Source organism: Phaenicophaeus curvirostris, chromosome 23 (genome assembly GCF_032191515.1).
Source record: "Phaenicophaeus curvirostris isolate KB17595 chromosome 23, BPBGC_Pcur_1.0, whole genome shotgun sequence".
NCBI lineage: Eukaryota > Metazoa > Chordata > Aves > Cuculiformes > Cuculidae > Phaenicophaeus > Phaenicophaeus curvirostris.
The window spans coordinates 1,389,320-1,417,302 of record NC_091414.1 but is presented as its reverse complement, the minus strand read 5'-3'; the positions used below and the strand labels follow the sequence as shown (position 1 = coordinate 1,417,302).

At 45.7% G+C, this 27,983-nt stretch overlaps 1 protein-coding gene across 3 annotated transcripts in view; it reads left to right on the top strand.

Annotated features, from left to right (window-relative positions):
* Positions 1 to 27,983, top strand: part of CSMD2 (CUB and Sushi multiple domains 2) — a 277,897-nt gene that overhangs the window by 61,812 nt on the left and 188,102 nt on the right. For all 3 annotated transcript variants that reach the window (XM_069875476.1, XM_069875478.1, XM_069875479.1), the window contains 2 exons: positions 9,236 to 9,430; positions 13,886 to 14,093. In XM_069875476.1, the coding sequence (XP_069731577.1) occupies positions 9,236 to 9,430; positions 13,886 to 14,093 (403 nt within the window). The remainder of the gene's footprint in view (positions 1 to 9,235; positions 9,431 to 13,885; positions 14,094 to 27,983) is intronic.

Genomic DNA, 27,983 nt, shown 5'->3' with positions numbered 1-27,983 from the left:
TGGTATTTTTGGATACGTTTGAACTCTTTCAGTATGATCTTTCTCAGTCTAGAGTTGCATTATCAAAGCGTTTGATATCATTTACATTTAATATCAGTATATGTGAATATTAAGCAACCTGTAGGTTTACCCCATGTAGTGGAACAAGATTCAGGCCAGTTCTGAGATCCTGAGGCGTTTTCCTGTCTCGTTTCAGTCTCAATCCTTTCTCTTCCCATTAAAGGACTCTGAGTGTCCTTTAAAGCAGATCGGTATCCTGTTTCCATGACAATATTTGTAGAATAGATGTCTGTCTTGTAGCATGTGTGTATGGATATTTCATTTGTAACATCTCTTTGCCTCAGTTTCAGTTTAAGGTGTCTTTGAAGTATTTGGAGCATCATGTTCTTCCAGACACAACTTCAGGAAGCATTTCTGGATAGATGCAGGCCTGACCTTTGACTAAAGCTTCACAGTACCTTGTCTGGGAGAGAAAAGTGAATGAAATGAACTTTTTCTGTTTTGCGGATGAGTAAAATGTAAGGACAGGAACATTCCTTGTGTGATAGGCAGTGACTCCAGGTTTCCCTATATCCCTGATTTTGTTGTCATCAACTGGAAGGTGGGTTTTGTTTGGAAGAACTGGAGCTGTGTGCTCACAGAATCGTGGAACGGTTTGGGTTGAAAGGGATCTCAAAGCCCATCCAGTTCCACCCCTGCCATGGGCAGGGACACCTCCCACTGGATCAGGGGCTCCAAGCCCCATCCAACCTGGCCTTGAACCCCTCCAGGGATGGGGCAGCCACCCCTGCTCTGGGCAGCCTGGGCCAGGGCCTCCCCACCCTCACAGGAGACTATTTCTCCCTAAGATCTCATGTCAATCTTCCCTCTTTCAGCTGAAAAACACCCCCGCATCGCTGCACTCTCTGATCCAGAGCCCCTCCCCAGCTTTCCTGGAGCCCGTTTCAGTCCTGGAAGCTGCTCTAGGGTCTCCCCAGAGCCTTCTCTTCTCCAGGCTGGAGGAGGCCAGCTCTCTCAGCCTGCCTTCGTACAGGAGGTGCTCCAGCTCTCCAGCTCCTAATGACTGTGGGATTTTTTCCTGCTGAGGTCTATGAAGGATGCTCAGCAGCCACTCTGGCTGTACGAGTGCTAAGTGGGTGGCTGGACATTCTTCCCTCCCTCTCGCATATGTATGTCAGTGCAAAGGTCTTAGAAGTGAATGTTGGTAATTTAAAGTGGCAGGCAGGCTGCGAGTGTCCCTGGAGGTCCTGTCTGGCAGCGTGTGAGGCGCATGGTGCAACTCAGCCATGTCTCGTCTCAAAAGTGCATGAAATTACACCCACGTCCTTCAAGCCACTTGCTCAGAAGTGACAGGCAAGTCACCTTCCAACTTAAATTCAAGATGTTTACTTCAAGTGACTAGTCTTTATATCAATCAAAGGAAAACTCCCTCGGGGAGGAACACCGGCTGTGGTTATTTGTGAACGCGCTTGGGTTCTGCGTGCGCCTGGTGGTGTTTCTGCAGTGCTGCAGACCCGGAGCAGCAGATATTCTCTTGTTTGCAGTGACAGAGGGACAGCAGGAGGGCTCTGCGCAGACTCCCTCTCAGAGCATGAGTGTGGAGCAACGCTGGATCAGGTCATCTCGGCTTTTATTAGCTGGATATTGAAAATCTCTGAGGACAGTGATTGTGCAGGGTCTCTGGGAAGTGTGATGTGCTTCTCTACCACTGAATGATGGTTTCTTGACATTGAACTCTCAAGCTCTGATCTTTGGTTGTTGCTTTTCTTTTCTTTTGTTGTTTGGGGTTTTTTTATAGTCTTCAGCATTTCCCCTTTCACCTTCCCAGCCTGCCTTAACCTTAGCTCTCATAAACATCCCTTTGATGGCAGTAAATAGGTTGGAATGTATAACATAAAAGCTAGGATGGGTCTGAGCACCCAGATCCTCAAGTCGCGCCAAGGGAACTTCCGACTAGATGTTAGGAATAATTTCTCTACTGAAAGAGTGGTGAAGCACAGACAGAGGCTGCCTAGGGCAGTGGTGGGGTCTCCATCCTTGGAGGGCTTCAAAACACGTGTAGATGTGGTGCTTCAGGATGTGGTTTAGCAGGCATTGTTTATCTTGGTGTTGTGTTGATGGTTGGGCTTGATGAACTTAGAGGTCTTCTCCAACCTTAACAATTCTATGATTCTGTCCCTGTCTGCCTTTAAGTTTGAAATCAGAGTAAAGTCCTTGAAGCCATAATAAGCTCTTGCTTCTGAATACATTTAGGCAGCGTGGAGATCCCATGTGGGGCTGAAAACTTGTTCTCTGAGATAAACGCGTGTTATTGCATATCTTGCAAAATTATGCTTGTGGCAAATTCTGCAAGATAGGCACCTGCAAATTTAGGAAACAGGACTGAGCCCTAGGCATGTTTTTATGACATAATTAGATCACCTTAGCTTTGTTTTCAGCAAAGAGGATTAAATTACCTTCTAGATTTTTTTTTATCAGTTATGACCGCAAATTAATAATTAATCGCCAGTGCTTGAAGCAGAGGACCTCCTAATTGCTGCGGCAGCTCATGGGGACTCTTAGATGGCACCATCCTGAAAACATGTTTGCGTTCTGGCTGTTGATATGAGGTGTCTGTGCTGTAAGCTTAGTGTTCCCAGTCGCTTTTACTATTGACCATCCAACTCGACAGTTTAATATTTCACTTTTCCTGTTGTCAAGGGAGTTTCCCCACCAATTGTGTTATTTCACTGACTAATTAACTAACGTATTGCTCTGTAGGATTCACGTCCCAATGAGTCACTCCTTTGGTGTTGGCCATTGTGTGGTATGGAGTAGCCAAGCTTCCCAAAGAAGGATGGAAAAGTTAAAGTCTTAGAGGAAATAAAATAGAAAGGATAAATCATGAAGGCAGCTGAAAAATGAAATCAAACTACTTTCTTCATCCTTATTTGTGGGGATGAGTTAGATGAGTGGAAGCTGAAGCAACTGGAAGCTGTGGATTAGAAGAGTTTTTGGCTCCACATCTCAGGAAATGGGTTTTTCATGGTTTAACCTCAGTGTAGATGCGAGATAACTCGATCTGTCTTGCTTGGGAAGATGGGTGGGCTGCTGCTTGGAGCGGGAGTGTGGTCTGTGACCCCCACTGCCCCTCCACAAGCCAGGAGTTGTGCGTAGGGAAGATGTGTGAATGTCACCAGTGGAAGGATAATCGGGTTGCCCATGACACGGGTCTGGAGGTTCAGCAGATCCATGTGTTTGGACACAGGGATCTCTCAGCCCTGTGGAGACCTGAGAAGCCCCAGTGCCACTGGGCTCCCAGCCTGGGCTGCCCCTGCCCTGGGCTTTGATACCTGCTGCTGCTAGAGAAGTGGCTGAAAAACTCAGAATGCTGTGTTGTGGTGAATGTCCTTCCTCTGCTGTGAAATATTTATTAAAACAGATGTTGTTGGCTATAATTTCTCTTTCTGGGTAATCGGCCAGTAGCCAGGGAAGATCAATAAGCAGACAAACAATGGAGTCTCTAAAGTTGGAAGTTGCTTTTTTGAACAGAACAAAGAGCGTTCCTTGTCCAGGGACATTCTCCAACAAAATGCAGAACGGATCAACACTGGCACCCAGTGTCTAGACAGAATCAGTTCAAATCTGGATTTCCAAATCTGACACCCTGTTTTCGTGCTGACGCCTCGCCTTTCAGCCTCGATGTGTGCAGCGCAGTGCGGTGCCTAATCCGACCCAGCAGCCCGGCTCTCTGGGGCTGCCGTTCTAATTCTGCTTTTGTCTGGTTCCTGCAGTCTCTTCTGGTGCTGAGAACCACTGCAGTATTGCTTTTCTTGGCTTGTCTTTCGTGTTACGAAAATACTCAGCTCTTTGTTTCCCTGGGAATGGTTAACCTTAGTTCAGGGGGGAAGAGAGGGAACAAATGTAAAACCACCCTCCTCCCTAGGGAAGTTTTTTCCAGGTTACTCTGCAGCTGTTAAATATCGGTTCGATGAAGCCTTTAAACACACACTTAAATCCATTCCTGCTAAGCAAAACACTTAACCACACGCTTTAAATTAAGCTTGTGTTCAAGTGTCGTCGCGCTGGAAAGTGGCAGGGCTGGAGCACGTTCCCAAGGATAAGCACGTTCTCGAGTGCCTGGCTGATTGGGTTCCTGATGCAGGAGAGCATCCCAGGTTGGGGGGAGACTGAGCATCTGCTGATGTCTAAGCATCTCCCAGCATGACGTTGTCCTTCAGGGCCCAGGGAAAGGTTTTGGTAGCCAGGCTTACTCTGCTGAGCTCAGCAGGTCAGGATGTTTGTTGGAAAGTATAACTAATGAGGGGCAGGATGTCCCGAATGTTGTATTGCTCCATCTCTGAAGATACACGGGAGTGTTTGTTGCCCTGTCTCCTAGACCTAAGGGGGAATTTCTTCTTGATGAAAGTGATGAGACACTGGAACAGGTTGCCCAGGGAAGTTGGAGGTGTTCAAGGTCAGGTTGGATGGGGCTTGGAGCCCCTGATCCAGCGGGATATGTCCCTGCCTGTGCTTTCATGTTCTGAATCTCTTGCTGTTTCTGTAGTGGGGTGACTAAATCAAACCTAAAGTGCTCCTCTCTCAACTTCTTTGGTGCTCTTGGAAGTTGCAGGGAAGTTACTCTAGCACATTGCAGGAAGGTAAATTGAAAACTGAAAACGAATTTCCAAAGAAGCCCTAGAACTACTACCACAAAGAAGATGGATGATGAACCATTCTGGTCTGTTATTATCCAGAAGTAACTGTCTGGCTGTTTTTTAGTGAACAAAGAAATATTAGAGGGAAAAAATAGTTTCCATTTAGCTTTATCTCTGTTGGCTGTGCTGGAAATGAATCATGACATAAAAAAGGATGAAATGAAATGAAAAAGATACCATATATTTCTTTTTTCTGTAGCACACACTGGACACTTTATTCTGAAGGTTAAAACTCCTCTGAAGTAAAACAGATTGCACTGAAACCCTGGTGAAAGATACTGGAAAGGCATGGAACCATCCCTCTGGTACCTGGCCCAAAAGTTACAGACAAAGAGGAAGAGGAAGCTGGTCTGCGTAGATGTCCCCCTCCCAATGGAGTTTGTGTTTGTGCTTGGAGGTTCGCTGTCCATGTGGTCTTCCAGTTAATTTTTTAGGCTGTAATGGAAATTTTTGCGATATTATCCATGAAGGATCTGTCCCCAAGTACGTCATCTACTTGTCTTTTAAACACCTCCAGGGATGGGGACTCAATCACCTCCCCAGTTCTGTTCCAGGGAGTTACAAGTCTAATCCAATGCTTGATAACCCTCTCAGTAAAGAAATTCCTCCTAGTATTGAACAAATGTAGTGCAAATTGTCCTGTGAGTGAAACATCCCAGCCCATCCTGGATCTCTAGGAGAAGAGACCTTTCCTTAGGTTCGCTGGGATGTCTTGCCTTTGAGCCCCACTAGACTGAAGGTGTGCAGGAGAATGGAAAGGAGGGTTAGAAAAGCACTTTGGAGATAAATGGGGAACTGAGTGTGCAGTGATGGCTGAGCCAAGTGGTTTAGGTCAGTGGTTTTGTTATTTTGCTTGGTCTATGTAGCATCCTTTCATTGGGATTTATAAATTATTCCTGCTGTAATAACTGTATTCAGGAGCTGTAAGTGCCTGCTCTGGCGTGGCTTGCTTGCTTTGCTTTGCCTTTTTATTAGGAATGAAAATTAGTTGGGAATGAGGAGATAATGGATGGCCTCATATCATAAAAGTTGTACTCCTTGATAAGATTTCAAGGTTAGAACAATGATAGCACTGAAATATCTGTCGTAAACCACCACAGATAATTCAGGCAGTAAAAATGCTTCTTTTAGCAATGTAAATAGGGTAATAGAGAGGAATGCAGGGTCTGGATGTATTAAATGTTGGGGTTATTTTATATTCAGATAATATAAACAGACAAAATGGAGCTGAAGACTCATTTGAATAGGAAAGAGATTTCTCTTCGGAGTGGTGAGCAAGCTTAGGGATGGATTGGAGTTGGTGGTGTTTGAAGGTACCTGAGCTGGTAAGGTAGCTCAAACTCATCAGCGTGAGGAGCAAGAGGAGAAACATCTCTCTGCACTTTTCTTTTCCTCCTTTTTTTCTTTCTGACAAAGAGCTGTGGGTTTTTAGCCTGATCTAATTAGGCTGAATGCGTTTAGATGGTGGGATGCTGTCCAAGGATGCGTTGAGTCACATCTAATGACTTAAAACCTACTAATTAATTTCGAATGAACTGGAACAAGGAGATGTGGCTTGACAAGTACTCGGTTTTGAAAGCTGCTGATTTTGAAAACTCTTAGTGTAAGGATCGTGGGCAAGGGGATGAGAGAAGTTGGGAACAGCCTGGTGAGCCTGTGGAAAAGGGCAGAAAGAAATGGGAGTAAAGATGAATCCGTTAGAGTGAGTCCAGAGGAGGCCACGGAGATGAGTTTTGAGGTTTATTCCTGATGGATGTTCTCCATGTCCTGACACTTCATACCTTCTCAGTGGAAAGATGCCGTTTCTGCTTTGCTGTCAGACCATCCTATCTCATCTTGCTTGAAAGGTCATTGTAGTTCTCATCTAATTTCCTCTCCAGAGGTTCTGGTCTGGTTCTATTTGTGTCTGTGCTGGCAGTTCACACCATGATTGGGGTTGTGGTTCCTCCCCTGCGTCGTCCTGTAGGTTCTGGTCTCCAGAGCCATATCTCTGGGTAGCACTTGGGACAGTGATGTTTGAAGTGTGATGAGGAGCTCTCCAGGTGCAACTGCAATAGAATAATCCTATTTCCTTTCCTCTGTCATAAAATAAGATAAAGGTTTGGCAGCTGTTCAAATCAAGACAAATAAAATAAACTGTTCTAAATTCATCATGGAAAGAAACAGACTTAGCTACAAAATGACTAACAGGTCCTTCTATTCATCTGCACAAATCCAGTCTGTGGCTGCGTTCATTTCCATACAATCACTGGAAAATATTATGTTGATTGCTAGGAACAAAGCTTTTATGAGGGGGAAAAAAAATCCGTGCTACTAATCTACAGTGGAATTGGTAAATGGGTAAGACAAAGCTTTAATAATATTATTCTGTGCGACATCTGATGTAAATAATACAGTTCTATTAATCTCTCGAGCAATCAGAGAGTCTGGCTGTTAGAGGCAGCCAAGTATGAGCAATATTATCTCTTCTTGGGAACGTTGGAGTAGAATCACAAAACCCTCTCTGTGGGAACAGTTGCTGCACCAGCTTGGGGACTCAGACTCAGCAGAGAACAATGACATGGTCTTCTCACGCCAAGCAACCTGGTCTGGGGGTTCGCTAGGGCTCTGCGCTCCAGTTGTTCGCACTCCCACCTTGCCTCTGCTGTGGGGGCTTCAGAAGCTGTGATTCCTCAGGAAGCAGGGATGTTGTCCTGTGCCCCCTCCCTCTCTAGAAGAAGGTGTATTTGTGAGCTGGTGTTCGTCACTGACCCAATCCATCTCCTGCATGAGTTCCTCAAGGGCATCAAGTGCCTCAAGGACATCACTTCTCTCAAGCCGGGCTCTGGATGCAGCTCCAGCCCCTTTGGAAGCAGCTCTTGCAGTCCATGAGGAGCAATTCAAAGGATTTGTCTCCTGCAGACGTGCATTGGTTCCTGCAGCATCCCCACTGAATCCCAAGCGCTCAAGGAGTTAACATTGTCTCCCCCAAAATGCACGTGTGCGTTTGCTCTCCTGTAACAAGATATTAGTTAACGCAGCCAAACGAAGCAGAGTTTTTAAATGAGATTCTGTTTTTTGAGTATGATTTTAAGCCATGATGCAGGTCAGGGTTGTCTGATTCTTCACAGTTCATTAAGTAGAGAGCAGCTAGTGGTAGAGATTGACTTTTAAAAATGATATATTTTTACTTATGGCAAATTTCTATTCATTAGCTTTAAAGGAAGGAAATGCAAAAGCAGGATTGGGTTCTCTTTTTTTAAAAAAAAATAAATTAAATTGGAGGTTTCAGTATCATTACCCAAAATGAAACATTAGTTTTACGCTGTTTTTCAACCAATCTGATGTATTTGATAGCATTCTCCTGCTTACAGAACCTGCACAGTCATTAGTATTTGTGTGCAAGTGCTTCTCAACTTCTTGGTTCCAGACACGTTGTGGAGGGTTAAGTGGAAAACGAGGCGGTCTGTCTGGATGCAGGAAGCTTAATCCTGTCTTCCTTGCAGCTTAACCTTTCCTTGCTCTCTCTCCAGGGAAAACCATTGGTGTGTCTGCTGGAGAGAGTCCTCTGAGGGCACCTCACCTGCTCCGAGGAGGCAGCTGGGGGGAACACGCACCTGAGCCAGAGCAGGGAAGGTTCCAAACCCAATCTTAAAGCCCTGTCCCATGGCAGGACACAAAGCAGAGTGTCTCCGCTTCAGTTAGCATTAGGATTTCTGCTTCATTTCGCAGGCTTGCACACAGTCTTGCTTGTGTTTTAGTCTGCTGCGTGCCCCGTATGCTAGCATATCATTTTCCTTTTAATCTTCCCCTTTTCCTTGGCAGAGCTGCAGGCTAAACCTCCCTGCGCTTGTAGAAATTAATCTGGGTTTGTTTGTGCCCCTGACAAAATTGTTTCCGATGATAAACCATCACTCAGCTTTGAATGACCATGTTTTCCTTCCGCTGATGGTTCAGGCTTAATGAAAAAGAACCATAACACAAGATACTGCACAAGGGCCTGTTTCAAATTTGATTAAGTCATTCGTAGTCTTGGTTGTCTTCATTGGGTTTTATATTGGGCTCTAAAACCGTGATTTGAGTGGGTCTTCATGAAGTGGCACGTGGGAGCCTGTAGAGCTTCATTTGATTCTCTGAGGCTGCGTACAGAGGCATTGGGGAAGGATTTACCAGCACTTCAGCTGCAACTTCTCCACCTTGCATTAAATTATCCCAAACTCTTTCTGATGCCAACTTCCGCTGGCTTTATTTTCCTTTCAGCTGGAGCTGGGTCCAACTGCATTGGTCAGGGTTTGGTTTGATGTGTATGTGTGAAACCCAGTTTAAGCGTGCAGTGCAGCGAAGTATAAATCCTCATGGGCTGAAATGATGCTCTCTCTGCCTAGGCAGTGGTTGCCTGATGGGTTCTGATGCAGTCCAGTGGAGTAAATTATGTGGTTATTTGCTGTTTACACCCTAAGTGGTGCCTTGACTTTGCAACCAGCCTTCCCCCCGAGGTCATCACCCAGCAGCTCTGTCACAATTCACTGTCCCTAACCAGAAGCAACTTTCTTTGGCAGTTCTACCAAGTCACACGTGCGGAAATCCAGGAAGGCTGCAGAACGGGATTCAGCAAGGGACGACCTTCAGCATCGGGGACAAAGTGAGATACAGCTGCAATCCAGGCTTCTTCTTGGAAGGACACGCGTTGCTCACGTGCCACGCCAGTTCAGAAAACGGCGCCTCCTGGGATTTTCCTCTCCCCTTCTGCAGAGGTAAAGTACTCTGTCTCCATCCGGAACAAGCCACAATGAAACAGGATTTAATGAGCTATCTGGGGTTGGGAAAAAACTTAATGGGCTGTAAGCTTGATTTAAATGATTTGAAAACTAAACATGATGTAGTTAATATTGAGGTTCTTTTTATTGGATTCCCTAAAGCTGCCAGGGTTTGGGTGAATAATGGGAAGGTTATGAAGTGCTCAGGGTATTCGAAACGCTGCTCAGCTACTTTAACTTCAATTTCTTTGTCTAAAGTTAGTGTGTCTGTGTGTAAGCAGGAGTATTATCCATAAGGGAAGGAACCTACGCAAGAACGTGCAGATTTTCTAGATCAAAGGCTAGAAAGTGGGACTGGATTTTCTGCAATATCAGTCTGGCTGCCCTCGTGGCACATTCCACACTTGTCCTGGTGCTTTGGCTGTAAAGGAATGTGAGTGTGCAGGGTCCTGATGTGCTGTGGGTGTCTGGCAGTGGGGCTGGTGGCCTTGGAGGGGGTGCTCTGTGGGAGAGAAAACCTGCCCTTTGCTTGGAAAGGCTGGGCAGCTTTCCTGTGAGCCCTCTCAGGAGAAGAAAGGTCAGGTATCTTTGTCACTATAGAGAGCTTCGTGCTAATTCTCTGGGCCACGAGGGACTAGAGAGTCTGTAAATATACAAGTGTCTGTGTTGTTATACCAAAACAGTTGCTGCTGCTGCTTTGAAGTCATTTCCCCTCAATTCCTTGTGTACTTCACCAGAGCATCTTCTATTGATTCTTTCTATTGACTCTGCTTGTGTTATCAATCAGCGGGTCTAAGCTGCAGCATAAATCTTGAATTTAAAATGAGCAAATATCATTTGCTGGGTTTGTTTCTGCTGCTTGCTTGAATGAGTTAGACGGCAGTAAGGTGTGCTGCTGGGTGTGTTTTGGACACGCTCACCTCCTGTTTTGGAGCTTTGCACCACTGCTGGAGCGGCTCCGACAGCCAAATGGGCACTGGAGAGGGACAGCTACCATTGCTATTTCAGCTTGATCAGTTCTGATTCTTTCCTTTTCCTTCAAATTAGGGCTCCCACTGTCATCTTTTTTTGGAAAAAAATTAACAGGTTTTCATTTCAGTGAAGTGTGGGCAGGAAAAATCTTCATGAAGATTCAACCTTGAGTATGCAGAGCTGATCCCCTGTTAGAAGAGAAGGAAATGAGCTGCGTCAGTGGGCTGGTGTTTCCTCCAGCCTTGGCAGCATTTTTGTGGATGGAGGCAAGGTCTTCCCCTTCCCTGCTCTCTCTCAGACATTTGTGTAGTCCTCCAGGAGGGAGGGATTGACTTCTGACCCAAACAGGTGTTGAAACAAGAGGATTGGTGTTGTAATTTTTGTGATCCCTGCTGCAGATGGAGGGAAAAAAAAAATTTTCCCTTGAACTACCAGACTAGCTTTTAAATTTAACACCACCATTGTACTCAGTGCTGGTGAGACCTCTTCTTGAATGCTGTGTTCAGTTCTGGGCCCCTCACCACAAGGAGGATGTTGAGGCTCTGGAGCGAGTCCAGAGAAGAGAACGGAGCTAGTCAGGGGAGTGGAGAAGAGGAGCGGCTGAGAGAGCTGGGGGTGTTTAGCCTGGAGAAGAGGAGGCTGAGGGGAGACCTCATTACTCTCTACAACTACCTGAGAGGAGGTTGTGGAGAGGAGGGAGCTGGGCTCTTCTCCCAAGGGACAGGGGACAGGACGAGAGGGAATGGCCTCAAGCTCCGCCAGGGGAAGTTCAGGCTGGACATTAGGAAAAATAGTTTCATGGAAAGGGTCATTGGGCAGTGTCCGAGGCTGCCCAGGGAGGGGGTTGAGTCACCTTCCCTGGAGGGGTTTAAGGGACGGGTGGGTGAGGTGCTGAGGGACATGGGTTAGTGATTGATGGGAATGGTTGGACTCGATGATCCTGGGGGTCTTTTCCAACCTGGATATTCTATGATTTCTGTCTCAAATCCGGCAATGATGGTGGCATCTGATGGACTTCACAGTGGAGGAATGTTAAATTCTGTAGTGCTTGCGTCAGTGCTGCGTGAGTTGCTCTGATGGCAGTAGATGATGTGCTGGTTCAGGTGCATTTGTATACAATGTGCATTTGGGTTCCTGGAGGAATAGATAAGAAAGCAGAACGGTGTATCTGAAGCTCCTAAAGAAGATCCAGAAACATTGGGATCTTTTTTGCAAAGCACTTCCATGCACATAGAAAGAAATCTTGCCCAGATTGTTTGCTGAATTTAAGTAGAGCTGATAGGTTTGGTAGGCGCTTGAGTAAAAATTCAGTGAGCCAGCGGAAAAGTTGAGAACATTTGCACAGCTACATTTTAAGCGTATCAAATATGCAGAATCTCATTAAAAGTGGTCTGTTTTACTATAACTCAAACAGCTGCTTAGGCTGCACTGTGCCCAAAGTCATCAAAGGGCTGTTCAAGAAGTTTTTAGATCATGGAATGTGTTTTTAACAACCTCTGCAAACTTAGGAAGTGTGTGCTTAGCGGGGGATAGGAAGGGAACGCATTTTCCATTAAACATATTTTTGCAATGAAAAAAATTCAAGGAATTTAAATTAAAGCTCTCCTTTTAATAATAAGCTGAAAGAGTTTTTTTTTTGTTTAAAACCATTCCCCCTCGTTCTATCCTTGCACTCCCTGACAAAGAGCCCCTCCCCAGTTTTTGGCTGCTGGAGAGGCACAGAAGCAGTTGCATGTCTGGTTTTATGATTTTTCCTGCCTTCCCCGGGCTCTGCAGCAATCAGTGATGTCCCATCTGAGCACAGAAGCAGTTGCAAAGGGCCACGATCTGCACTGAGGCTTCAAGGTGCCAGGGCAACCTGCGTGGAGCGTTAATGCAATACAAGCAGTAGGTGATAGCCTGGGGCGTTCTTACCTCAGCCGCTCGCTGTCAGCTGCTGTGTCTGCCTGTGCCTTCTGCTTGTTCCGAGCCTGGGACGGCAGATGGCCACGAGGAAGGAAAGCTGGCAAGTGTGTTTGTCTTACTGTGTCTTTCAAGTTTGATGAGGCTGAAGTTTCAGCCCTATCGACAGCACGAGACACCAATTCCTGGAAAGATCTAAAGGCTGAAGGATCTCCGAAGCAGCCCCGCGGAGTCGTCCTGCCCTCATCTTAGGAGCTGATGACCCATTGCACTTAACAAATGTTCTCACCTGTGTTAAACTTCAGTTTGGAAGGGCTTTTTCTGAAATAGTTTACATTATGAACACTTATTTTCATTACAGATCCCCGAGCTCCTTGACTGAAGTGTCTGAAACACTGGTCTGTGATACACGTTGTGAAGTTAATAAGCTTTTCTTTGCAGCGTTCCAAATAAATGCTGAGCTGATGCTACGTGTCTGAGAGCAGTGAGCTGCCCTGATGGTGGTCAGATTCATTCGTGGTTTCCTTTATCTTTCTGCCTAGCTTTTTTTTTTTTTTCTTTTTCAGTTTCTCCTCCTTTAATTGCTCTGATAGCACTTGCTGATAAAATTCAGGTTGTAAAGATGAAAATGCCCCATCCCTGGAGGTGCTCAAGGCCAGGTTGGATGGGGCTTGGAGCCCCTGATGCAGTGGGAGGTGTCCCTGCCCATGGCAGGGGTGGGACTGGATGGGCTTTGAGGTCCCTTCCAACCCAAACCATTCCATGATTCTATAAAAGACTCTGCAGCGATCAGGAGATCCCATCTATAGCCAGGAAATGGCACTGGTAGGTTTCTGAAGAAAGGGTTAAGTGTTTTCCACTATGATTTTGGTAACAACATCCATTTCCCTAAGAAATCAGAGCAAACTAGGATGTGTAAGGCAGGTGTGTAGGGTACTCCACTCCTTGTCTCTTAGATGTCTATTAAATACAGTACTTGTAAGCTCTCCTGTTGTCCCAGCCCTTGGGGCGTTGCTGTTGCTGATGAAGGTGCTGAGATTACGTGGAAACGAGCCTTTCCCCCTGCTGTGACAAGAGCGTTTTCACGAGTCTGTGAAACCCTTCTCTCTCATTGAGGTCCTGGTGGTTTTCCTCCTGTTTTTCTGGCTGCGTGGGTGGGAGGCAAGTTGCAGAAAACACCTCAGGGGATGCTAGTCAGGGATTAAGGGATGGAAAAGCAAACTTGGGCGACGACATATGAGGAAACGGTGTCCTGACAGTGAGACGTGTTATGCTGAGAATCTCCTCCCCGGGGATGTGGTAGAAGCTCTTTTGCTTGAGGTGTTTAAAATTAGACTAAACAAATCCTGCATAAGTGTACGACGGGGGAAAAGCTGGCACTTACCAGGAGGCACTGGCCGACCTCACATAGGGTTTTGCATCCCTCAACATCTTTGTCTTTTAGCAGTGAGTAGTAAAACACACTCTGACAAAAGCTGAGGGGCTTTCAAAGCTTTGCTTTGAGTTTGGGCTTGTTATTTTTGGATGAACTGCTTTGTGCATTCAGGTAAAACCTGATACCTTGCTTTCTGCTTCCAGCTGATGATGCTTGTGGAGGGACTCTGCGAGGACAGAGCGGAATTATCTCAAGCCCTCATTTTCCTTTGGAGTACGGCAATAACGCAGACTGCACGTGGACTATTCTTGCCGAGCCTGGAGACACTATTGCCCTGGTTTTCATGGATTTTCAGCTGGAAGATGGATATGATGTTCTAGAAGTTGCTGGAACAGAGGGATCTTCGCACTGGTAGGTTGCTACTTGTACTTCATTGTGGTCTTTACAATCATGTAGTTTTGTGTGACTGGATCCAAACTTAAGAGGATGTTTAGAGTCAGAGTTTGTGCCTGAATGAGGGTGGTTCCTGGTTACTCCCAGTCACAGGCTGTAGCTGCTACCTTCTGATGAAACACCTGACATGGTTTTTAGTTGCTTGCAGTAATTATTGTTTTCTGTAAATCATTCTCTGCAACAAGATTTAGAATGAAGATGGTTAGAAGGAATAAAGAATTAAAAGCAAGACCCCAGCACTTCAGACCACAGAAACCGTGCCCAAACGCTGTCATGCTCCAACAGTGGTTGGCCAAATTGTTTTCTGATTATTGCTGACAAGTTGACTTTTACTAATAATGAACTTTTGGCAAATGTTTCTAGGGATCGGTTTGTCCTTTAGGCAGAAGGAATGTGCATGGAATGGCAATATCCCTCATGCTGTTGTTTGCTTCAGTGCTGCTTTCAGAAATGCTGCTTTTATGTGTGATAAAAGCCATGCTCATTTTTTCTGACAATCGAGAGCTGCCCAAATGATCAGTGCTTATGAGGAGTGGCTGAGGGACCTGGGGCTGTTCAGGCTGGACAAGAGGAGGCTGAGGGGAGACCTCATCACTTTCTACGGCTCCTGAAAGGAGATTGCGGCCAGGTGGGTGCTGGTCTCTTCTCCCAGGTAACAAGGGATAGGACGAGAGGAAATGGCCTTGAGTTGTGCCAGGGGAGGTTTAGATTGGATGTTGGAAACAATTTATTTTCTGAAAGAATGATGAAGCACTCAAGAGGCTGCCCAGGGCAGTGGTGGAGTCACCAATGCTGTAGGTGTCTAGAACTTTATGGGTGTGGCATTTAGTGACATGGTTTAGCCTGTACCTTGGTATTGTGTTGATGATTGGACTGGAAGATCTTACAGGTCTTTTCCAACCTTAACGATTCTATTCTATTTTATGAAGTTAGGGCTTGCAGAAGGCATTTGATGTATTGTTTATAGCAGAGGGCAGCTCTGCCTCTGGTTGATGTCGATGCCATCATCTTCCTCACCGTGATTGTGCTCAACATGCAGTTCAAAGTCCTAACTGGCAGCAAATGGAAGGGAAGGGTCTTAAACTCGAAATCCTTCTGGAAGGGAAGAATTAAGCATTTGAATTAATTAGGTGTTGCCTGGGATTATCAGCAGGAAGTTAAATTACGATTATTTATGAGGATTCTGTCGCGGCCACAAATAACATTCACTTAAGTCATTTATACTTATGGGGGAATCGGATTTGACTGTTTAGGATGTATCGATGTGAGAGAACTCGCCATTTACCACGTACCGATTGTTTACTGTTCCCAGGACCTCTTTGAAAATTAGATGTTGCTGTTTCATGAAAAAAACACCCTGGGTATATTAGCATGCATTAATATTTTAGGGCACTGTTAGTTTTTCGCCGTTGTGTGCTGCAGCGAGGAGCAGTCGGCTGTGGTGTGCGGGGAAGATGAATGTCGCTAGTTAAGAAACATTATTCAGCCTGGAGGTGTTGCCAGTGCAGCGCTGTGTCTTGTCATATCAAAAATAAAACAATGCCTGTCAGAGGGAACCTGCTGGAAAAAAAAATTAATAAACTCCCCGTAAATACAGCGTGGTGGAGCTTTAAAAATGGCAAATGAGAAAATTAAACCCTTTGACTTTCAGAAGCGCACGTACGTGTGCACGCACTTAAAACGGAGATTTAGTAGCTCTGTAAAGGTGATGTGTTTCACAGGCATGAGTTTGGGGGCCTTGTTGGAGGGAATAATGATATATTTGCTTTTCTTGTTCCCCTTTCCCCCCCGCCCCCCGATGCCCTGTGCTGCATCTTTCACGATTCCTTTCCTCCAAATGGATTTTATAGAATCATAGAATGGTTTCAATTGGCAAAGACCCTTAAGATCGAGTCCTACCGTTGATCCAGCCCTGCTAAGTCTGCCACTTGACCATGTCATAGAATCATAGAATAACCAGGTTGGAAGAGACCCACCGGGTCATCGAGTCCAACCATTCCTATCAATCCAACCATTCCTATCAATAGGATGTCCCCCAGTATGACATCTGCTTGTCTTTTAAAACCACCCCCAGGGACGGGGACTCTGATTTTCATTGGGAGGTAGATGAACTGTGTCACAACATTGGAGCCTGGTTTGAATCCGCTGGGTGGGATGCACAGCGCTAACAAGTCACTGGTCACGGACTGGAATTTCACCCAGGGCTCAGAAGAAGCTGTTCTTGCTTTTCGAGCTTCATCCTGTGTTTCTATAGCTCCGTGAAATACACGCGGATGAGATAAACACACCAGTCAATTCAAAGGGACCTCATTTGGTATTCTTGAGGAGGAAACTTTTGAGTCCCACAAGCAGAATTACAAAGAGCCTTATTTTGAATTTCATTTTTTAAAGCTGGCCTTCACAAGTTGGAGCCTGATAATTAAATTCAGATGACTCATTTTTTCCCATTTTTTAATAATTTTTACCCATAGGGGGAAAAAAAACCCTGGAACTCATATCTCCTCTTTAAACGTGTTGATATGATTCAGCTTGAAAATAGAGCTAAAAATCTTTTTTTCCCTGTCTACGAAAACCTAGTTTTAATTATTGGTAATGTGGCAGATAGACTTGAGGCCAAATAAACCATTCTATTGAAGTATCTTGCAGCTAAATATTTCATTTCCTAAGCATTATAAATAGTTTTAATCTGGTCCGGAGATGTACACAAGTAAACAAAACTGAATTTCATCTGGCGCATAATTAATGTATTTCCACACTATGGAATGTTCTCTAATGGCAGTGTTTCCAAGAGCACCAACTCTTGAGTTGGCCTGCGCTTGCTGGAAGTCTCTCGTGTTGTCGTTCACTTACCCCTCTTCAAAAATAGCCGCTGCTTTGTTATTTTATGGGCTGGGTTCTGATCTCGGCACGCGCAGCCGGTCCCCCGAGAATCCCGTGATGGGTTTCATTTCATCCCTGACCCGTTGGATGCGAATCGGGCAATAGGTTGTGGAAGGGCATTGCAGGTCTAAGCATCCACGTGACAAGCGCAGCAATCCAGGTTGGGTGGCTGTTTGAGACGTATTAATAAAATGACACCTTTACAGCTCTTTTAACTGCTGTCACGGTTTCTGTCGTGGGACTTTGGGTCTAGATTTTCTTGATAGATGTGGAATAATATCTAATAATATTCTAATATCTAATAATATCTAATATTCTACAGAGCAGAGAACAGGAGGGGGAAAAAAGTAGCAGTGTAAAAAAAATAAGCTAGTCAGATTGGAAAGACTGGAAAGAGAAATGGGAAGGATGGTCCAGAGAAGTTGTGGCTGCCCCATCCCTGAAGGGGTTCAAGGACAGGTTGGATGGGGCTTGGAGCCCTGATCCAGTGGGAGGTGCCCCTGCCTGTGGCAGGGGGTGGAACAGGGGCTTTGAGGTCTCTTCTGACTATTTCATCATTCTATGATCTTTTATATAATTATTCCCCCCTTTTTTATTTTTCTTCAAGACTTGGGGTTCTCTTCCCCCTCGCTTTGTACTGGCTGAGAGCACTGAGAAGATTAATGAAGTTTTCCTATCTAAATACATGTAAAAGAAGAGAATCCTGCAAAGCTGCCTGAACTCCAGTCCTTTAGGGGACTGAGCTCTGTTGATCATGTGCTTTGAGTCAGTTTCAGCTCAGAGCTGACTAAATCCCTCCAGTAGCGCTCCTGGGAAATATCTGCTGATTGTGGCTCTTCCATGGTACCTGGGTTCAAGATTTCTTCAGCAGCGAGCATCCCTGTGAGTGCTCGGCTACACTGAAAACTGCAAAGGGATTCGAGCTGAGCACATAATGCATCCCAAGACTATGTCTGGTGGCCAGGGATAGGACCTGAGGGAATGGCAGGAAGATGCACCAGGGAAGGGTTAGGTTGGACTCCAGGAAAAGGTTGTTCCGAAGAGGGTGCTGGAACACTGGAGCAGCTCCCAGGGAAGCAATCGTGGCACCAAGCCTGACAATATTCCCGAAGTGTTTGGCTAACACCCTCAGACCCGTGGTGTGAATATTGAGATTGTCCCTTGCAGGGGCAGGAGCTGGACTTGATCCTTGTGGCTCCCTTCCAAGTCAGGATGTTCTAGGAGTCTAAGATTGCATCTGATGGCAGGAAAGTCTCCCGGCTGGTGCTGGATGGCAAGGGGCGTGCTGTGGCAGCTGTATCCCAGCTTTCTGGTTCCTCTGGTAGCTCAGAGGTGGCTCTGAAGTTTTGGGGGAGTTTAACTTCGTGAATCCTTAGACAAGTTACGTGGGGGATGTCTGAGGTGACAGGATGGGGATGTAGGAGCCTGGATGCTGCAGCTCGGTGCTGCTGCCTGTCCCCTTGTCACCGCTCCGGTGTGGATGTATCCCGGGGAGGTTTAGAGGAGGCAGGGAAGTGCTCTGCAGCGGGTGTTCGGCTGCGCTCGGAACACACGTTAATAGAGGGTGAGTTGTGCTTTGCCCACGGTGAAGGAGATCTGGGTTCCTGTGTTCGTGTGTATTTGCTGCAGATGTAAGTACGTGCAGATAATGAAAATGTGGTTGTCTGTGTCTTGAGCTTCTCCGTCATCGGTTTAGATCTCATCTCGCTGGTCTGGGACCTGTATCTAATATTAGGCATAATGACTTGTATTACGGTTATTAAAGCATTACGCTGCTACTGCCAGGGAAGGTGGTGTAGGAAATGACTAATAACCCAATTTATGTGTGTGTGTTTACAGGAACTGGCTAAGATCAAGCATACATTTTACTGGCTATAATGCAAATATTTAGCAAAGAAGGTTTTTGCAATCATTCCAATATTGCTGATGCACGCAAGATAGGGAAAAGAGAGAAGCCTTGTTCGTGGGCTGTGCAGAGCCACGTGCAACAGAGTTCCTCTAGAGCAAGGGCTTTGGAAGCTGTGGAAATGCAGGAAGACAGTCTAAGGTTTGCCATATAAAGTTGCTTTTATGCTCTTGGGTTGGAAAAAAAGGAGCAAGAGAATCATAGAATGAGAATTATGGAATGGTTTGAGTTGGAAGGGACCTTAAAGCTCATCCAGTTCCACCCCACCAGGGGCAGGGACACCTCCCACTGGATCAGGGGCTCCAAGCCCCATCCAGCCTGGCCTTGAACCCCTCCAGGGATGGGGCAGCCACCCCACCCCTGCTCTGGGCAACCTAAGGGGAGATTGTGTAAGCTTCACCCTGTCATCTCAGCAGGTAAGCAGTGATACCCTTTCCCTTGAGAGTGATGGTGGATGCTCCATAGATATTCGTTCCACCAGTGGAGTGGTTTAGAAGCCTCTGCTCCTGCCAAATGAATTAGTTCCATGAGATAAAACTAACAAGTATCTCATTTGTCAACTGTGACAGACTGTCTGGCGTGTTTTGAAGGTTCATTAGATGTTTCTAATTTTCACATAGGGAGTTTACTTGGACGTGTAGATGACTTCTTTAATAATGAGGCTTTTCAGATCTTTTATACTTATGTTCCATTTTGCAGTTATATTTGGTAGATTGGGAATCCAAATCGGTAGGAGGGGCCGGGCTTTTAGCTGGCCAAGGCCCTCCTGTTGCTGCTGTGTTGTGTGGTTTTCTTCAGATAAAGAGTAATACATAATATGAGGGGTCAGAACCTTTCTGGGTTGTTCTTCAGCTGTGTATTAGGTTCTAGTGCAGCAATTAACCTGCTTCCTCCTTGCCCTCCATAACCTTATTTCCTATTATCTTTTTACTTGATCTCGGCTGAGACAGGGGGTTACCTGGCAAAGCACCTCACGGTATCGTGCTGAGAAGCTGCGTGTTGACCTGGGAATGTGATTTGCTTGCTTATTACCCCGTTCATTTCCCCGGGTCCTTGTTTTTCTGCCCAGCCTTTTGAGTTCAACCCACCGTGGTGCGTTTCCTCTTGATCTTAATTACGGTTCTTTATTTCTTATTGCAGCTTTTACTGAACGTGGCTACACTTCTGAAAATTCAAATGCTTACCCTTGAAAGAAATGAGGCTGACAATTTCCAGATGCCACCCGCTCCCTTTTATTTTGTAATCTTTTCATGGTCCTTTAAAAACCACTTTCTCCTCAATTGCCTCACTTGTGTATTTTGTTCCAGGACACGAACACATGCTGAATCACAATATTAATGCAGAGCCCTGGTCTGTGGTGTCTTGCTTCCCTGTGATCCTCCTCTTGATTTAATTTCTCAACCTTATGGAGCACAAGTCTAATTTTAGGAGGGCTGCGTCCTCTGTGGTGTTGCTCCTCGGCTGCCCTCCCACTTGTGGAGCCTTCCCTTGTCATTTCTCCTGGGAAACACTTTTTCCTTGATGTTGTGTTAACAGCCCCATGCTGAGTGAATGTGGTGGGAGAAGCAGGGCTGCGAGTGAGCAACTGCCAAACCCATGGAGGTTATTCCTGCCTGAATCTGGTGCCTCCTCTTTAGTATCTGATCTTCCTTTTTCTTTTTTTTTTCTTTCCTTTGCTCATCTTGCTTGCACGAATGCTTTCCTTCTCCCCCTTAGGACTATTTTTGCACTTAATTTGAGTAGAATTAGATTTTAGCTTTGTCTCTTAATTTCCTAGAAGCAAGGGAGTGCGCCATAATGTGTGCCTGTGTATCGGAGGTTTAGATTGCATATTAGGAACAATTTCTTTATTGACAGAGTGGTGAAGCCCTGGCAAGGGCTGCCCAGAGCAGTGAGAGAATCTCCATCCCTGGAGGGGGTAAAAAGAAGTGTGTAGATGTGGCACTTTGGGACATGGTTTAGCAGGACATTGGGGTTGGGCTGATGATTGGACTGGATGAGCTTAGAGGTCTTTCCAACCTTAGTGATTCTATGAGTCTGTTCTATTGTTTTGTGTTACTTTTCTAGCACAGGAGGAAGAGCTATAGAATACGTATTGAGCAATGGGTAGGGGACCATGTCCTAGGATGAGCCTGGGAGAAGTGAAAGCCTTTGGATTTAAGGTTCCTCTTCTTGATTCTATAACATCTTCCTTTATTGAACTTAGGAAAGCGCTTTCGGATATCAGCCCTTTCTGGAAAAGCATTTCTGAAGTTCTCTCTTGTTGCTGTGTTCCTGCAGAGCGCTGAGCTCAGGGGAGGAATGGTTGGAAGAACATCACCTGTGTTTCAGCAGCTCTTCCTAACTGTTGTTGACTTTATTTCTTTCCTTGTCATTATCTGCAGCTGACCCTTCCCTCCCTACCACCCTTGTCTATCTACTGAGTGGTTTCTAATACTCATTATAAGTTCTCTGTGACATCTGCTTTGTGCTTTTCTCTTGATGCCGGGTACTTTGTACCACTGGCCAACATAATCTCTTGGCACACCTTGTGCTCTGCCAGGAGATGAGAGAACCTGTGTTCCTGAAGGTCACTGTTTCAGATGATGATAACATTGGTTGGTGAAAAACTGTTCCCTGTGTGTGCTTCTAATGAACCAACCTGTTTTCTTTGTATCAAAGCAGCTTCTGATCCTTAGATAGCGTTCTTGGAGCTTTTCTTGTTTTCATCTCAGACCTCAGTCGTTGTCTACTGCAGTTGGTGGAAAGACTTTAGCTGCAAACGGCTGTGAATCAGGCACCTCTGCTGTACAAGGACAGGCTGAGAAAGTTGGGGTTGTTCAGCCTGGAGAAGGAGAAATTCCAGGGAGACCTGAGAGCAGCATCCAGTATGGAAAGGGGCTCCAGGAAAGCTGGGGAGGAGCTTTTGGTCAGGGATTGCAGGGATAGGATGATGGGGAATGGTTTTGGGCTGAAAGAGGGATGACTGAGATGAGATCTTAGGGAGAAATTTTTTGCTGTGAGGGTGGGGAGGCCCTGGAGCAGGTTGCCCAGGGAAGTGGTGGCTGCCCCATCCCTGAAGGTGTCCAAGGCCAGGTTGGATGGGGCTTTGATCCCCCAGATCCAGTGGGAGGTCCTGAACTTCACTTCAGGAACGCTGGTAGCGTGGTGGTAGTGGTGGTCCCTTTCTCCCTCCAGCACATGTGTCAGCTCGCTGGGACGTACCAGCATTTTTGCTTGCTGTACTGCACCTCAGGCCTTATTTGTATACGAATCTACAGTAGGAAGAGCAGGAATTTGTAGGTCAGTGAGCTGATTTCTCCCTGATGGGAGACAGCTGGCTCAGTGTCGGGAGCACTCGCTTCCCCGTGGCAGCTGAGAGGTAGAGCTGATTGCTTCCCTGGTGGGTGCAAACGATTCCTGAGCATCCTGATTGCTGTTGTGAAGTGAAGTTAAAGGATTGAGACTGCTTTGTACAAAGTCATTTCTGTAGAGCAGCACTGCACGTTGTCCTGGAGCTCCTTAGGCTGAAATGGGGAATTCTGGAAGAAAGGGCTGATCAGGGGAAGATGGTATTTCAAGATGTTCTGTAGTTCAGCACATACATCTGCTAGGGAAGGGAAGATTTCAGCTGTGCCCCAGCTGAGAAGAATTCTGTGCAGTCTGTGTTAGCTCTCGTCAGCTGAGGATGTGGCTGATGGCACGTGACCCTTCCAGAAGTTGCAGCGTGGCCAGACACGGAGGCAGCGGAGCTCACCGTTCCTTAGCTGCCTCAGTCCCTCTCTGGGGAGGTGTGTGCTGCCAGGAGCAAAGCTTTTGTGACAAATTACAATGAAAGGGCCCCGTGACCTCTCCCACTCATGTTTCATTCAATACAACATGATTAGATTTCGTATACCACTTTCTGGCTAATCTTATTTTTCCATGCATTAATAGGATTGATTGTATTTGCTGGATAGTAGGGAGCATTTCATGAATATTCAGGCTGGCAGACACCGAGGAAGAAGATTCTTTTAGGCTGGAAATTACTCTGATCATGTTTAATTGTCCTTTTTTCCCAATTTGTTCTTCTTTGATGTGTGGTCACCTCTGAGGCAGAAAACCCGTTTTGAAGGCTGCTATGTGGACTGTGCCTCAGGGGAGGAGGTGCAGGAATACCTGTAGGTGTGGGGCAAGTCCCTGAAGCCTACAGAACATGAAGGAATGAGCAGGTAGCTCTTTCTGTCCCTGGAGGTGTTCACGACTAGGCTGGATGAGGCTTTGAACAACCTGATCCAGTGGGAGGTGTCCCTGCCCATGGCAGAAGGTCGGAACTGGATGGGTTTTGAGGTCCCTTCCAGCCCAACTCTTTACATGATGCTGTGCCAGAAGAAAAAGACAGGCTTGTTTGTGAGCACATTCAATTCCTGCAAGGTTCAGAGTTGTTTTGAATGACAGAACTCATGCAAAGTGATCTAAGATACCGACTGAAAGTGGAGAGAAATATTGGCTATCTCCAAGGTGCCTTCTGGATGTGACCCAAAACGTAAGTTACAGTGTGGATTGTAAAATACTGAATAAAACCTTTATTTGGCAGAGGAAGGAGGCTTGACGTAATTGTAGATGATGTCACAGGTTGTAAAAAGTTGGACATCTGGGGTCCTCTTTAAAACACTCTGTCTCTGCTGTGGGACACGGCGTTCCCTGTTCAAGCAAGGTTTTGGACAAACGTTGCTTGGAAAGATCTCCGACTTCACTTCAAGGTGCTCCCAGCAGACGCCTCTGCGTTACCTTTGCGGTTTTTCTTGTTCAAAAACCAATCCATGTCATTTTCTTTGTGAGGCTCTGCTGCTGGTTAGGCTGGCTGAGGATATGCACACGCAGAGGGGTCTCCCTTTGCAGAGGAATTCGCTGTGGTGAGGGAATTGGATTTGTACGTCAAAATCTGTCTGCCAGAGCTGATAGTAGTCGTGTTTTACACTGCTCACCCTTATCTGAAGCTTCAAAGGGAAGAGTGGAGACACCTCTGCAGCTATTTCAGTGCTCTGAGACCTCTTTCTTCTGGGTTTTCTTTGTAGACCAATTCATTGGTGCTTTCTTATGTTCTTTATCGTAGCTTGTAAATAAAAATATTCTATTTTCACCTGTTGCCTGCTTCACAAAATACATTTTAAATGATCTTTGCCTGCTGTGTTTTCCTCCCTAGATTAACTGCAGCTGCTTTGCCCGTGGAGGCATGGGCTTGTTTGCCCGTGTTCAGTGGCTGTAGCTCCCTGTGTGGTGTAGGTGGAAGTCACAACTGATGGATTTCGACTGGTACTGAATTAATTTCTTGTTTCAATTGATTTTTGGAATGTCTGATGGTTCTGCAGTTAAACTACTGCTGCCTTCTAACTTGCATTATATGCTGGTTCATTAAAATTGGGAAGAATTGTTTGGCATGGTTTGCTTAAGCTGTTGAGAACTCTCATTTATGTTTTGACAATTCCCAGATCATCTGCATCTCTCCAACCCGATCTTTCCACTTGTCTCTAGAAATACTTAAATGCATTGAATACAGGGAAAAAATATCTCTAGAGAGTCTCCTTGAGGAGATGTTTGACTGCTAGGGGTAATGGGGTGGTGTGAATGTGTCTTCTTTTCTGCTCTTTAGACAAAGCCCTCTAGCAAGATAGAGTTGTCAGATTGTCATCTTCCAGTCATGACAAAGTGCCCGAGTGAAGTGTAAGAGGCCCCTGGATGCTCCTGGTGGCAGCTTGCTGGAGTCGCTCTCTCCGACAGCGGTTGGATCGGTATCTTGCTAAGAAGCAAGCTGGCAGCAAACGGGATTCTGGAGGGGGGGAGGAAGGCTCTTCTTGTGCATTGGGTTGATTTCCATTTTCTGTCCTGCAGGAACTATTTGGGTTAAGAATTCAAAGGTGTTTTCAGAGCTAGTCCACTATATTTGTTGAGAGTTATCTTGATATAACTATATATCTGACGTGTGTCTTGACAAATAGGGTGGAGTACAAAACCGTATATCTATATTTATATCTATATAGCCAAACTCCTGCAGTTTGGTGGCTGCAGTACGGCCCTGGAGGCTTTTTGTCCTTGAGTAACAGCCTTTCAGCTGAAGTGAAAATATTGACTTGTGTTTGCTTACTGCAGGCCTGAGCTGCTGCTGCTTTAAGAAGCAGATAAAGCTGCCCCGGCAAGGATTGATAATGGACAGGATAAGCAGGAGAGCACAAAGACTTGTTTCCATCACAGGTCCATGTGATGCTGCTGGGAGGGAGGCGCTCTGGGATTCATAAACGGAGAGGGAATTGCAAACACAGTGTTGAAGTGAGAGGCCTGATACCAGCGCAGAATGGGTTAATGCAGCATCACCTGGTAAAGCACTGTCTGAGCTCTTGTGGTGGAAACCTGAATTGTGCATCCTGGGTAAGATGTTCCTTCCTGAGCTCAGGGAACAAGAATGGGTTGGCAGGCAGAGATGTGAATAATTTCTGGGGGGGGGAAAAGAATGAATTCTACAAGTTTTCTTGGTATCTGTGTTTCTCTGTACTTCAAAATCCAGCGTTGTTCTTTCTGTGCCTGGAGGTGCTGGCGCTGATGGATCTTGGCACAGGTACATTTTTCTGTCGTGCTGCTCAACTCAAGCAAGGACTGCAGATCCAGTAATGCCACTTATTAATTGCAGATAGTTAATCTAAATATCTTGCATCTCAATGTCTCTTACATCTTGTATGCAGAGATCCAATCAACCTTCCCAAAGCCCAGATGGGGGAAGGAAACCAGGGGTCTGGCATTAGGGTGCTCACTGGTGTGGTTCCATGTGAAGGGTGGTTCCTGCTTTGTAGAAGTCCAGCAAGGCTGGGCAGAGACTGTTCACAAAGGCTTGTAGTGATAGGATGAGGAGCAGTGGGTATAAACTGGAGAGGGGCAGATTTAGACTGGTCATAGGGAGGAATTTCTTCACAATGAGAGTGGGGAGGCCCTGGAACAGGTTGCCCAGAGCAGTGGTGGCTGCCCCATCCCTGCAGGGATTCAAGGCCAGGTTGGATGGGGCTTGGAGCCCCTGAGCCAGTGGGAGGTGTCCCTGCCCATCCTAGGGGGGTGGAACTGGATGAGCTTTAAGGTCCCTTCCAACCCAAACTATTCTATGATTCCATGAAAGGCAAAACATGAGGAGCTGTTTCCCTGCTCCTGCAGTGCCCCGCGCTGATACCCTGCATGGTGACAAGCTCTGTGCTGGAAACCACAAAGAAACCATTACTCATGTTTTGTCTTTCCATCAGGAAGCTGTTGAGAATTAATTTTTTACCACTCACCTGAAAACTTGATCAGCCTTCTCCCTACTTTTCAAATCACCGTGTTGCTTTGATACTTCCCAGTCGGAGCACAGGGGAAATACCCATCTCTTCATGCTTTCCTTTATCCCTTTTGTCTTCACTCTGCACCTTCTAAATTAATTTTTATAATAGTCTTTTAAATGATGGAACAGCTCAAATTAGCTCTTTTAGGCAGAATTACCTGCATTAAAGATCTCCCTTAAAAAGAAAGGCATAAAAGTAATTAATTGCTTCAATTATAATAATGTGGCTTAGCTTGTGGTTTTCTGTTCGAAAAACCTGTTTTTGATAAGTCAGCTGTTCTTAAAAGGCGGAAAATAAAAGTGCTTCGGGCTGGAAGCTGGCACGAAGGAGTTTTGAAATAAGGTTGTTCGCTCTGTGATGTAACAGGGTAAATTAACACCATTGATCCTGGAGAGGTGCCTGCGCTGGGCAGGGGAGCTCTCCGAGAGGGTTGATTGGGTTCGTTCCTGCCCAGTCACAGATGTTTTGTATGACTTTGAGCAAATATCCTTTGGTTTCTAAAGCCACACTGGAATTTCTGGAGCCTGGAAGAAAGTCAAAGGGAAGGGAAATGTTGAAAAGAAGTTTTCAAGCCAGCCAGTGCTGTGTTAGGTTGCTGGTGCCTGGATGGTGAAATCCTGCTTTGGGTGAGGAGCCGAGGACACGAGGTAAAGGTAACACGGGGAACAGGTTGACCAAGCACTGGTGAGGTTTGCATCCTGCTGCTTCTAAGTGCCAGAAGCGCGTGAGCCTCTTGTTGCAACCCAAAGACAAGGATTTTCAAAGGCTGGCTGATTTCTTGTTGAAGTTAATGGGCTGGGAAGTGGGTTCTGATTGTAGGAAAATCCTGTATGAAAAGCTTGGGCAGAGGCTCTGTCCACTTTTTGATGCAAACACAATCAGCACAGGTAGAGGAAAGTTTGCAGTAAAAATGCAGTTGGTGCAGGTTCTGATTGGAGCCTTATCTCCAGATTAAAAAAGAGAAAGCTCATAAGCATCTGTATCGTCATATTCTCCTTAAAAAGAAAAGCAGTTCTAAACCAGAAGATATTTAAGCAGGAGGGGCTGTGTATCGGTGGGCAGGATCTGCCTGTGCTGTCCCCACTGACCCCCATAGGGAACCCACAAAAGCAGGGAGACCTGGAGTGAACGTGGTTCAGAGCAGGTTGTCAGTGATTTCTTTTTTCTTAAACCTCTTAAGGAATATAGATTTTTTTTTTTAGCATAAGATTATTATATTGATATTTGTGTGAAGAACAATATACTCATTAACTTTTGCAACCCTGGAATATGTATAAAGCAGAGCTTGCAATTAAAATTCATTTTGAAGCGAGTTAGCAGAAGTTTTGTTCATGTTTAACATCTTTATGGGTGCTATTCTTCGTAAATTTGAACTAATTAAATCCAAAGGGAGAAAATACTACATTCTGCGTTTGCTGTAGATGCCAGCGCTCGCTTTGCTTTTGGCACTTTTCCTCCTTCTTTGTGCAAGTTCTGATTTTAATAAGTTGCCAAAAAAGTAACTGGTTTTGCTTTTTATGCCAAATGATCAAGAATTCATCTTTCCAGATCTCTGAAAGACTGCTACGAGTCTTTGATAAAGACTTGATGCTTGCTTAACTCCTCTGACTCCAAGTGTTTGCTGCCATGAAGTTCAGGAGGTTTCTCAGTGGGTCTTTAACGTTTTCCTTCTAAGCATTGTGTTAAGACACAAGTCTCATCTTTCTGCGTGACTTAACATACCTCCTGTCATTTTATGTGAGG